General features: G+C 34.1%; 3 protein-coding genes across 4 annotated transcripts; 1 reads left to right on the top strand and 2 right to left on the bottom strand.

Annotated features, from left to right (window-relative positions):
- Positions 1-270: 270 nt before the first annotated feature.
- Positions 271-870, top strand: LOC147943247 (uncharacterized). Its single transcript, XM_087512822.1, has 2 exons — positions 271-567; positions 653-870. The coding sequence occupies exons 1-2, from the start codon at positions 340-342 to the stop codon at positions 758-760; spliced, it is 336 nt and encodes a 111-aa protein (XP_087368948.1). The 5' UTR covers positions 271-339; the 3' UTR covers positions 761-870.
- A 2,718-nt stretch (positions 871-3,588) lies between these two features.
- LOC104788836 (uncharacterized) lies at positions 3,589-11,226 on the bottom strand. Of its 2 annotated transcripts, none has more exons than XM_019245184.2 (11): positions 10,934-11,226; positions 10,564-10,604; positions 10,414-10,466; positions 6,024-6,537; positions 5,653-5,946; positions 5,465-5,572; positions 5,133-5,381; positions 5,009-5,056; positions 4,640-4,930; positions 4,080-4,556; positions 3,589-3,986 (listed from the first exon to the last, which is right to left on the bottom strand). In XM_019245184.2, the coding sequence occupies exons 4-11, from the start codon at positions 6,525-6,527 to the stop codon at positions 3,708-3,710; spliced, it is 2,250 nt and encodes a 749-aa protein (XP_019100729.2). In that variant the 5' UTR covers positions 6,528-6,537; positions 10,414-10,466; positions 10,564-10,604; positions 10,934-11,226; the 3' UTR covers positions 3,589-3,707. The 2 variants fall into 2 exon arrangements, with proteins under 2 accessions (XP_019100729.2, XP_087308090.1); XM_087451964.1 differs by having other exon boundaries at positions 10,414-10,478; positions 10,934-11,161.
- On the bottom strand, positions 6,606-10,235 carry LOC104788835 (uncharacterized). Its single transcript, XM_010514614.2, has 4 exons — positions 7,918-10,235; positions 7,552-7,836; positions 7,356-7,461; positions 6,606-7,269 (listed from the first exon to the last, which is right to left on the bottom strand). The coding sequence occupies exons 1-4, from the start codon at positions 10,233-10,235 to the stop codon at positions 6,634-6,636; spliced, it is 3,345 nt and encodes a 1,114-aa protein (XP_010512916.2). The 3' UTR covers positions 6,606-6,633.
- Positions 11,227-12,504: the final 1,278 nt, after the last annotated feature.

Here is a 12,504-nt window from a genome sequence, read left to right as displayed (position 1 = left end):
CAAAAGATCTTCAAATATTTGATTTAATTTGGCTACTAGATATTATAATATTCAATAAAGTATTTGATTTAACTTGGCTAATAAATTTTTTACATTGTTAAAGTATTCAATATTTTTTTAATTATATTTTAGTATTTTAGAGAAAAATATTCATTAGTTTTTATATAGAAAACCAAATTATTAAAATATTTAGGCCACAAAAATTCAAAGACTGACATGTCCAACCAATATGCATGACAAATAAGATAGTCCCACCAAAGACAACAAAAACATGACATATGGAATCAATGTTATTATGTTAATTAGTAATTGTCTATTGAATGATGGTCTTTCTAGGAGATGGAGGTAGTGACATCACTTCCGGATCTTTCTGATGATGAGAGACCTCATGTCTACAATGCTTTCAACGACACTGAGGCGGATCCCATACTTGTCTGTGAGTTTCCCAAGTGTCCTAAAACCAAAAACATGGTGAACTGGACAAATGCAAAATATGAGCAGTACGACAATTATCTTATTGTCAAATGGAAGTTTTTTGGATTCCCAATTGAGGATCAGGTGTACGTGGTGAGTTTACCAATTTTTTATGAACTAATTCTATTTTTCCGCCTTTTGAATTTAGGCTTATCTGATTTAAAGTTGGTGATTGCAGAGTATCCGTGACCCGAAGTCGAGGGCTACTCGCATTGCTAAAACCCGTTACAACGAGCCTAACTGGTTGAGAAGTGCAGAAATGATTAATCTTGCTGATCAATTCTGAGATGACAAAGTCAAACCCTTATATATATGGTTCTTACAGAGTTATCTTTTGGCCAAGTATATCGTTGGTCATATGTTTAGAAAACCTACCAAGATGACAAACTTTAAACCTACCCTTGTGTTTTGGCCAAAATATTTCTTTGTTCACTTATATGCTTAGAAAAATAATCGTTTCCTCTTAGGTTTTTGGTTTGATCTTTGACAAATGGTAAGACGACAATTTGATTTGTTCCATATGTCACGCTTTGGTTATCTTTGGTTGGAATGTGCTCGTTTCCATGCATTCGAGCTTAACTCGTGTTTCTTCTACAAAAACATCAAATTTAGTGTCTTATGATAATGGATCACGGGTCACAATGGCTTGGAAATTTTGCTAGTTTTTTGATTGATTAAATTTACCAACTCTTACATAAATGTAGTCCAAAATAATAACGAGGTAATGTATCGGAGTACAGTAAAACCTCTATAAATTAATAATATTGGGACCAAAATTTTTTATTAATTTATAGTGATATTAATTTATCTATAAATTAATAATAATTATTTTATAGTGTAAATTAATATAATAATTTATAGATATAATTTTAATAGTTTAAATTTTAAAAATTACTAATCGAGACAATTATAACAAAATAAGATTAGATTTTTGGATGTTGTAAATTTCATGGTATTGGAATTGAATTTGTAATATTTAGAAAACATTATCAACAATAAATTACAAATTCCCTTATACATATGACATACATAAATTTAAATTTATGAATAATAATATCAATTCTTATATTTTAATAGTCAATCAAACTATCAAAATGTAAATGATAGATATATAGAAATTGAAAACTTAAAAATAATTAGCTATTTTTATGATATTTTACAGAATATTTTATATCATTACAGTTTTAAAGGTAAACATAATAATTGTTTTATAGATATGAGCTTTAAAAGAAACATACATTATTATATCAACATGTATATATGAGCTTTACTTAGTTGGGGAAGGTTTGTGTGGAATTCATATCTTAAATTTAATTTGATGAATTAGATAGACTCAATTTTGTATTATATTAGGTCGCATGACTTTATTTGATATATATGGTTAGAACATAGAGAAATTATTTTAATATGCTATTATGATCACTCTAAACTAATCAGAAACGCTTTAATGATTCCATCGATAACACATCTCTAAACTATAAATAATAATTAAGAATTTCAATGCATTTATCCAAATAGACGAGTTGTCTCACACTCATTTATCTATATATTATACTTTAGAAGTACTATAGGAATGAACGAACTGACTTTGTACAATTGATATATTTTCGATTATTAAAGAATAATAACAAACATGGAATGTCTCCTTATATGACCTACGTTGGATTCCAACCTTTAGATCAACTAAAGATCAACTAAAATTTCTAATCAGTGTTCATAACAAAAATTAACAAACATATAATAGCCCAATTACTATATCATAATTCGTGAACTCATCAGTGTAGAAAATTTATCCACTTGAGTCATAATTTTTTAGAAAACAAAAAATACATAAATTTAACTAAATTTTTTAATACTAACAATAATTAAAAAAAAAGATATTAAATATTTAGGTTAATTTATAGGAATGGGCTTAACAATTTACAAAAAAAGTTATTGTGCTTAATATTATTCATAAGGCTTAATATACCTTAAATTTTCACATGGGTCAATAATCTTGTTGGACTAATTTTTACATGAGTCAATTGTCTTATTGGTGATGGTCAATTTTTATTTACACCAAAATTCAACTATTTTTTATTTTTCACCAGGTTGGTCATCATAGTGTAGGATCGGTATTCGTGTATCATCCTTAAATTTAATTTGATGAATTAGATAGATTCAGTTGTATTATATTAGGTCGCATGACTTTATTTGATAAATAGGCTGAGAACATAGAGGAATTATTTTAATATGCTATTATTCACTCTAAACTAATCAGAAAAAGTTTAATGATTCGATCGGTAACACACAACTCGATATTTATCGGAGGTTCTATTATATATACTATCCATCTTGTGTTTATATAATTAAGAATTCAATGCACTTATCCAAATAGACGAGTTGTCTCACGCTCACTCGTCTATATATTGTAGAGTACTTTTGAAGTATTAAGATTATTTATATATTTAGATTATTAATACTAAAAAAATGGAATGTTTCCATATATGACCATTCTACGTTGGATTCAAGCTTGTTAGATCAACTAAAATTTATAATAAGTGTTCGTAAAAAAAATTAACAAACAATTCATAGCCCAATTACTGTATCATATTCGTGAACTCATCATAGTGTAGGATCTGTACTCGTGTATCATCCTTATAAAGCAAACTGCCACTACAACAAATATGGACATTGATAGCATACGATTAACGCCATTAAAAGTGATTGATAGCGAATTATCAAACGCTATATTTGCGGCAGCTATAATAGGTCGCACCCGTATTACAGCGTTTATTAAACGCTACGAACCTTTTGCATCTATAGTAGCGTTGATTTTCACTTGCTATAATAGTTCACCATCTTTAATAGCATTTTTTTCATCGCTATATAAGTTTTATTATAGCATTGTTTATACATGCTATAATTTTTATGATAGCATTGTTATTACATGCTATTGTTTGGTCTGTCTTACGATAGCTTTTTATAATACTGCTATTACATATTATTATAGCTTTGGTTACGTGTTGCATATTGTTTTGTTGCAGCATTTTTAGATGCTATAGATATCAAAGAATGCTATGCAATATGGCCTTTTTCAGTTTCCATACTACCCTGATACTTGATACCACAACATGTCTTAAACCAAACATTACATTACCAAATCCAAACAAATCCAACAACACATTACAGAATTCAAATTCATCATTCAAGTCTCAACAGAAATAAAAACAGAAGTAGAAAACCTGATTAGTTTAACACATTATCACTTTATCCTTTGGCCATGCAAGTACAGATCCAAATGCATCTCCAAGACACTCTATCTCAGAAGACGGCTTCCAAACAGCTGCAGAATTGACATTCACTATATCAACCCAAACCTTAACTGCATTGTCACCCAAGGGAACACAATGAACAGTATGCTCTGGGTTGTCTGACGCCCAACGTCCTTCAGCAACCACCTTGTTATTTCCGTTAATATCCATTAACTTGCACTTCTGATTTTCTTTGGAAGCATCAGTTGGAGTGTGACGCTACAATGGTTGCAATATAAGACAAGTTATAATTAACAGAGAAAAATCTTAACTGTAGTGGACACTTAGAAGTGTAATTATCGAGCTACTTACCTGAGATCTTCGAAGTGGAGACTGGGTAAGTTGTGGTGGATTTTTCTTTACAGGCGCTGGTGGACATGATTCTGATTCTTTCCGCTTATGAGAGTTAGAAACTGGAGATGCAGAAGTTGTACCTTTTGATGCAGTTTTTGGACTTGATGCTTTTGTAGACATGGAATGTGGCTGCAGAGTAGACTTTCGACATTGTGTATCTATGGTATCTTCAAAATCACACTTATCGGCAGGCCATGATATGAATGATTTCACAGAGTCCCCAAGGTATCTAATCTTTGCTGTAGGCCTCCATAAGAAGACTTTTTCAACGTGGACCACATCGAGAAAGACTTTCACTTGATTTGGTCCTAGAGGAATACCATTAACCAACTCTGCTGGGTCTTTAGACTGCCAACGTCCTTCACCAACCACTCCATCAATTTTACCAGTCCAATCCAGCAGTTTGCATTTGTTCAAAGAAGATATTTTTGGACTCTAACAAATGCATAAAACAAAAAATCTCAGAAACTATTAACACAGTAAACTAATAAGTATGGTTGTGAATAAGAAAATGTTACCCTTGGAAGAATGTCTTCACTATGGTGAGATTGAAGACATTTATTGAGAGGCCATGCAATGACTTGACCAACAGCTTCATCAACTGTAGAAATATCAGCTGTAGGTCTCCAAAGAAAGGCTTCTAACACAATTGCTTTATCCACCAAAACTTTTACAGCTTCAGGGCACAAGGGGATGTCATCAACAAAGTCATCCGGATCAGAACTTAGAAGAACTCCTTCAGCCACTTTTTCATTAGTAATTTGACAATCAACCAACACACAACGGCCTTGTCCTTCATTGTTAACACTCTACAGTAAATATATTTCAATATTGTCAAGAATTTACCATAATCATATCAACTAAGTAAGCATTTATAAATTACTTACTTTTCCTCTTGCAGAAGCTGAGTTTTCACCAACTTCAGTATCTGGCTTCTGTCACATTTAAAACCAAGTCAAACAAACATATAGATTAGTACTTTATTATTTAAATCTACTACTCTTAACAAACCTGCTGTTTAATTCTCTTAATTTCATCTTCCAATGCATGAACTTGGTGAACCAACTTATGTTGTTGCTTTTCCATGTCATCAAAGAACTTCTGCTTCACTTGTAAACAAGCTAACTTGGTCTTACTCATGCTTCTTCCCATTGCCCTAAGACGACCTGGATTATCGGGTCCTAATAGTTGTGAAAGGCTGTCTTCTAGTGGGTTTGTTAACGATGAAGTAGCATTATTAACCAACTCAGCTGCCTTCTTCTGCGTACAATACAAAATCAAACATATGAATATAGTATAGGAGAATATCGAGCAGGTAATAAAGAACAACATTAAATACTTACTAATTTCTCAGCTGCTTTCGTGTTGACTGGAGTACCATCTTTTTTTGTTCGTGATTTGACCCAGACGTCTAGCCTATACACTTGCGATGGGTCTTCACTATTTTGTTTCTGTTACAAAAACAACACATTGTTCAAACAAAGTGGTAATGGCAGCTATTTATTAAGAAAGTTCAGGTAATAGATGTTACCAACTCTTCTTCCAGCCTGACCATTCCTTTGCGGCTACAAGTGTGTGGTATCTGTTTTCGCCGTATCTCTTTGTAAGATTCACTTACAACTGCAAATTCTTTGCTAGTTTTGAGTTTCACAAACTTCCGCCATTCTGGTTGCGTAATATTAGGTGGTCTCAGAGTCATCCTTTCTTGTATAGTAGATTTGGATCTTATCTTCTTTACTAGTCTTGATTTGGAGGACCTCCAGTTGCATCCCATCTGTCCCAGTATATAAATCTTCTGGTACTCTTCGTCAGCCTCAAACCTTGCCTGTATAAAATTACACACAATTACACACATGTATTCGATAAACAGTGACATAAGTGAGTTATGTAAAGAAATTTGACCTGGACAGATTTCAACAGAACTGTTCTCAGTTCATTACTAACTTTCCTCCAGTCATCGATTGTGAAAGGTACATGTTCTCGCACTAATACACTTATATAAGAGGATAACTTCACTGATCCACGACCAACAGGCTGTCCCTTACCATTCCATTCAAGTCTTTCACGGACATTTGGCTCTTTAGCTATATTCTTCATCTTAGTTGGGCCTCTATGTTTTTTACGCTTAGGTTGCTCTGGATTCTCATGTTCCTGTGCCATTTCAACAAAGCCAAGAGGCTCTCCATCTTGAACATCCTCATTTAGCCTTCCTTCCTCAGTCTCCCTTTCCTCATTCTCTCTGTGTTCAGTCACTCTTTCTTCCTCATTCTCTCTGTGTTCAGTCACTCTTTCGTCATCACCAGCTGTAGTTTGATTGTGGTACAGCGTACCCAGAAATTCAGGCTCTTCATCACCAGATTTCTTCTTGTTTTTCTTGGACTTCTTACTCGTTTTTTTATTGACCATTTTAATTCACCTGAAACAAGTAACAACAAACATTAATAACAGTTACAATAGACAAACACAAACATAGGCACATCAACACATAAATAAACAAAAATCATAACACACATCAACACATAAATAAACTAAAATCATAACACACATATATGCCTTCACAATCAGCTCTAGCATTTTGAGCACATTCTTCTTCCTCTAACTCAGAATCCATTTGAATTATTGATGGCAATGGTCCTATATCTGTGTTTTCATCTGCTTCCACTTTCTCATTATATCTTCTGGAAGGACCTCTTAACACTACACACCAACCAGATTCATCATTCTCATTCGAGTAAAACACTTGCTTAGCCTGAGATGCCAATATGAAAGGATCTTTCATAAAGGAAACTTGACTCTGATTCAAGTTTACTAACGTGAACCCATCTTCTACTTTAACCCCGTTACCTCTAACTGCCCGTTGACACCGGAATATAGGAACATAAAAGACATTATAATCCAAGAGTATAATGTCTATTACTCTCCCATAGTAAGTAACTAAATCTGCCACTTGTGAAGTATCCTTTGCACTCGCTCTACACATTGCAGTTGCCTCATAGAAGACTCCACTATTTTGAGTTTGCTTAGAAACTGAAGTCGTGTGAAACCGCTGTCCATTAACTATATAACCTGTATATGACCTTGCACTACTCCGGGGACCATAGGCTAGCCATTTAAGTCTCTCATCATGCTGATCTGAATCAATCTTTATCTACATGATAAATTTTTAAGTCAGAAAGTATTCTAGTTAAACTCATGAACAATATATAAATTTTGTAAAGAGTAATTAATACTTGCCTCATTTTTAACCCAAGCTGCAAAATCCTGAGTATGAGTACGCCATAAAACCGTTGCATCACGTCTACATTTGGTGTTTGTTTCTTGTAGATATTGTAGGTGCATACTTTTTGAAAAGAAGAAAAAAGAATCAGTTACAAAATGTAAAATGAGACATAATGCAAATGACATGTTTGGTCAAAGTTTGAAAACTTACTCGACATATGTGTCCATGACAGCCGTATTATGAAGAACAGCAAGATGGGCTACTTTCTTTTCCATATCAGTAAGAGAAAATTCAGTTGCTGCTGATATTGGCCGGTCCTCTATGATAGAGTTGCTCTCATACTCAGTATTCCTATCTAATTTCTCTTCTACATTGGTTGTCTTTTTAAGGAAATCACTACAGAACCTGATACATTCCTCTGCTAAATATGACTCAGCAATGCAACCCTCTGGTCTTGCCGGGTTTCTAACAAAGTCTTTCAAAACTTTCATGTACCTGCATATAGTAAACACCAAGTTAGAATCAGATTGTTTTCAGCTAACATATTGTAAAGTATAATGTAAGATGCATTACTACCTTTCAAAAGGGTACATCCAACGAAACTGAACTGGGCCACATAGTCTAGCTTCCCTTCCGAGATGTATGACCAAGTGAACCATTATATCAAAGAAGCTGGGTGGAAAATATCTTTCAAACATACATATAGTTTCAACAATTTCAGCTTCCATTACTGAAATCTGTTCCATATCAATGACTCGTTGACACAAGTGGCTGAAGAATGTACACAAATGTATGATTGCTAGTCTAGGACCTTTTGGTAATAAACCTCTAATTGCAACTGGGAGGAGTTGTTGCATCAACACATGGTAATCATGTGATTTGAGACCTTGTACCTTACAGTCTTCTAATGATACAGCCCTTGAAATGTTTGAACAGTATCCATCAGGTCCCTTAAAATCAATAAGTCTTTTGCAGAAGACTTTCTTCTCTGTCTTTGACAAAGACCAAGGAGCTGCTGGAAGATAAGTTCTCTTACCTCTAGTAACAGGATGCAAATCTTTCCTAATTCCAAGATATTCCAAATCTTTACGAGTACTAAGACCATCTTTTGATTTTCCGCAATGTAAAAGTGTTGAGATAATACTGGCAGCCACATTTCTCTCTATGTGCATGACATCCAAATTGTGCCTTACAGGTAGTTCCTCCCAATAAGGCAGACGAAAGAATATTGATCTTTTCTTCCATCTAGACAACTCCTCTTCATCTACTGCCTCTTCTTCATCTTCCTCTTCCTCAGAATCGCTAGACATCCCATCACTTTTATTTTCATCTTCCACACAAGCTGTGACTTTTCTCTTCTTCGCAGACTCTTTAAAATTCCCAAAAGTATTTTTATAATTTCTCAGTAAATGAGAAATATTATGACCATTCAAAATCCTTAACTTTCTCCCATGTTCTGTATGTCCATCAAACCAAGTTTTCTTAACACGATACCTATGCGATGGTGGAAGACCCTTTCTATGGCGCATGTAAACATGCTTTCTACCAAACTTAAGCCACATACTATCTGTGTGTTTACCACATACAGGACATCCCATTTTCCCCTTCACTTTGCATCCAGCAAGATTTCCATAGGCTGGAAAATCACTAATAGTCCAGAGAAGCATTGCTTTAAGAGTAAACACAGATTTACTCAAGGCATCATAAGCTGACTCTCCTTGGTTCCACAAATGGTTTAGGTCATCTATTAGAGGTTCTAGGTAGATGTCAATACTGTTACCTGGCTGATGTGGACCAGGAATTAGCAAGGTGAGCATAATATTCTCCTTCTTCATACATAGATCTGGAGGTAAATTATAGTTTACTAATAGAACCGGCCAACAACTATACTGACTATTCTTCATGTCAAATGGATTAAACCCATCTGTCGATAGTCCTAGCCGGATATTCCTTTCCTCAGCCGCGAATGAAGGATATTTGTGACTCATCTGATCCCAAGTCACAGAGTCTACTGGATGTCTGAGTTTACAATCTTTGCTCTTGTTAGTAGCATGCCACCTTAAGTTTTTCGCCATTTCCTCAGACCTAAACATCCGCTTCAGCCTTGGGATTATTGGAAAGTACCGTAAAACTTTATGTGGTACACCTGTGTTGACCTCACCGGTTTCCAAGTTAATCTTCCATCTTGAAGCCTTACAATTTGGACAATATTCAAGATCCTTAAACTCCTTCCTGAATAGGCAGCAATCGTTGATACACGCATCAATCTTTTCATAACCCAAATCAAAAGACCTAAAAAACTTCTTTACATCATACAATGATGTATGCAACACGTTGCCATCTGGTAACATCTCTGACAGTGTACCAAGCAGATCGTTGAAGCTCTTATCAGACCAGCCATTATCTGTCTTGAGTCGAAATAATGAAACAATAGATGATAACTTGCTATGGTTTGCACAGTTTGGATACAAAGGGGTTTCGGCATCTGCTAACTTTTTCATGAAAGCATCTTCTCTACTGTCCTCTACCTCTTCAGTCTCACAAAAGTCATTTCCATTATCAAACTCATCATCTCCGTACTCAGCAGCTCTATATAACCCAGCAATCTCTTCATTAAACTGAGTTACTTTCCTTGCAGCTTCTAAAACTGTGTTGCATTCTCCATGATGGTCCCAGTCGTTACGCAGTTTGTAAACCTCATCCATACCTCGTGTTACAAGATGAACAACTACCTCGCTGCATGAATGACGAGCTAAATTGCGACAGTCTATACAAGGGCAAATTATCAACTCATTGTCTCCTTGATTTGCAGAGACAGTCTGAACAAATTTCCATGCACCTATCGCATAATCAGGATCAAGCCTACAAAGATGCACCCATGCTTTGTCCAACATTTATGATCTTACCTTCATTACAAGGTAAGATCAACAATGCATATTAACTAATCATCAAATCACTATTACTAAGCATAAACAGTCAATAAAATCACATCAAGAGCAATGCCCTTTATCAAACATAAATAATAATACTGACTCTAAACTGAGAAAATCAAGAGCATGAGAAAGAGCAAACCTGTCGTATGGTTGGGAGATAATGTGTAAAGTAGCTTGCTATATATGTGTAACCTGGCACAAATACTTGGAAACAAAACACAATCAGTATACTCAGTCGTGCATCTACTCAAATCTTTAACTCTGTAAAAAGCAAAGGCAAACACATCACCTATTAGACAGCAATTACTCCAGCTAAAAACACTGAACCTCCTGAAACAACAACCAACGAAAACAATACACTGAGATTGTTAAAGAAAAAGCAAAGCTAAAAAACACAATGAACTTAGAACACTGAACCTCCTCAAACAACACCAAAAAAACACAATGAACTGAGATTACAATTATTTATACACGAAAATCAAATGACCAAATGTAAACTATTTAAGCTTCTTCCAAATTCAGCCAAATTCAAACTCTTAGCTTCTATGAATATCAAATGACCAAATGTAAATGCTCAATAACTCCAAAATCCGACGAAATAACAGCTCAATAAACTACAAATCTAACTCTTAGCTTCTATGAACTCACTTTGAACTCACCTGATTCGAGATGTGAGATTGAAATCAGGAGAGCTGTGAGAGATTGAATCGAGATGGCGAGCACTGAGATTCGGCGGAGATACCAAGAGATCTAGAAGGTTAAATCGACAGAGATGGCAGAAATCATCGGTGGAGATAGCAAGAGAGATCTCGTCGCGACAAAGAAAACAAATCGTCGGCGGAGATAGCAAGATTATCTTCTTTTGTATTTTCTTTTTTCCCTAGCCCGCTATTATTTTTTTACTCATAAACCGCGAAAATCCCCTTTTTTTTCTAAGTGTTGGCGCTTATTCGTAAAATTAAGGCGGACTCTTGTGTTTTTAGTTACCGCTTATTGATTTTTTGGGCATAGCATTAACTTTACGCTATGAGTGTTTTTTAAAAACTCTAATTTCACATTTATAGCAGTTACCGAACTAGTGCTATCTTAATGTGCTATCAATGACCATATTTGTTGTAGTGTGCCAAGCTCCATATATTTAGTGTTTGTTTTTTCTTGTGTCAACTGTGTTTATATGAATAATAATATAATGCTGAATTCTAAAGCATTCGTGTTAAGTTGATGAAATAAATAATTGGAGATGTAAAAGATAGAATTCTAAAGAATAATGGAATGCTTTAAAACAAAAATAAAATAGTTATACGTCCATATATATAGATTTTTACTTAATTTTTATCAACAACTAATATGCAATATGCCAGATTATACATGTAATCTAGATGATGGAAATAATAATGAGATTAGTGTAAACCATTATGTTACAAGTTGTGACCAATTTCTTTTACGAGTTAAATAATGATCTCTTATACGTGCTACTATGCTAGTATTATAGTCATGTGGCTAAAAAAATTAGCATATCCTTTCGTGTAAAAACTTTCAAGTTATATAAAAAAATTAAAATAAATGTAAATAGATGACAAGGTGCACCTTTGTGTCATGTGAGTGTGGATGTGTGGATTCCACGTAAATCATAGGCTGGTGTCAGAGACAAGTGTCGACTTCTTATGATATATTTACCGAATGAAATATTTTACGTCTCTGCGATTGGGAATTATATGCTTACACAAAATCCTTCTGACAAAATCTGGCATATATATGTATCTGACTTTTGATTCTGCATGTTACGCAAAAATCATTCGTAAATCTAATTAAAATAACTTTGAGTTTTCAATATAATTCACATATTTCTACCAAACTAGAATCGATGTGACGACTGACGAGCACGAGCTGAACCATGCACGGTATCGGACGTCTATCTCCACATAATTTTCTATCTAAAATTCTTTATATGATTCATTATTTTGAGACCCGTAGATTTTGACATAGTGCCCTTTAAATTGCTAATTATCATACAAATACAACTCGTAGATTTTGGGATCGGACTTTAAGAAAAAAGAATAAGATTATGGGACTCTTGATCTGTATTTTAGACTTTTAGTATAATTAGAGATGGTCTAGTTAATTTGGCTTTAAAATGTTTGGACTATAGATATGAATACGAACTTGTGTGCCTGTATATGTATAGACATAATAATAGCCGACATATATAAATAAAACTCAAGGTTATAAA

Source organism: Camelina sativa, chromosome 5, assembly GCF_030686135.1.
Source record: "Camelina sativa cultivar CO46 ecotype springtype chromosome 5, ASM3068613v1".
Taxonomy (NCBI): domain Eukaryota; kingdom Viridiplantae; phylum Streptophyta; class Magnoliopsida; order Brassicales; family Brassicaceae; genus Camelina; species Camelina sativa.
Note: the sequence above shows the minus strand (reverse complement) of the source record. Positions and strands in the feature narration are given on the sequence as shown.

What these genes read in the sequence shown, in the direction of transcription:
- LOC147943247 (XM_087512822.1), top strand. Translation starts at nt 340, where the DNA reads ATGGAGGTAGTGACATCACTTCCGGATCTTTCTGATGATGAGAGACCT. An exon ending in TTGAGGATCAGGTGTACGTG is followed by an intron (nt 568 to 652) that starts GTGAGTTTACCA and finishes TGGTGATTGCAG; the next exon opens with AGTATCCGTGACCCGAAGTC.
- LOC104788836 (XM_019245184.2), bottom strand. Translation starts at nt 6,527, where the DNA reads ATGGTCAATAAAAAAACGAGTAAGAAGTCCAAGAAAAACAAGAAGAAA. An exon ending in GTGAAGACATTCTTCCAAGG is followed by an intron (nt 4,557 to 4,639) that starts GTAACATTTTCT and finishes TGCATTTGTTAG; the next exon opens with AGTCCAAAAATATCTTCTTT. An exon ending in CTCCACTTCGAAGATCTCAG is followed by an intron (nt 3,987 to 4,079) that starts GTAAGTAGCTCG and finishes CAACCATTGTAG; the next exon opens with CGTCACACTCCAACTGATGC.
- LOC104788835 (XM_010514614.2), bottom strand. Translation starts at nt 10,235, where the DNA reads ATGTTGGACAAAGCATGGGTGCATCTTTGTAGGCTTGATCCTGATTAT. An exon ending in TGGATGTACCCTTTTGAAAG is followed by an intron (nt 7,837 to 7,917) that starts GTAGTAATGCAT and finishes TACTATATGCAG; the next exon opens with GTACATGAAAGTTTTGAAAG. An exon ending in CAGCTTGGGTTAAAAATGAG is followed by an intron (nt 7,270 to 7,355) that starts GCAAGTATTAAT and finishes TTTATCATGTAG; the next exon opens with ATAAAGATTGATTCAGATCA.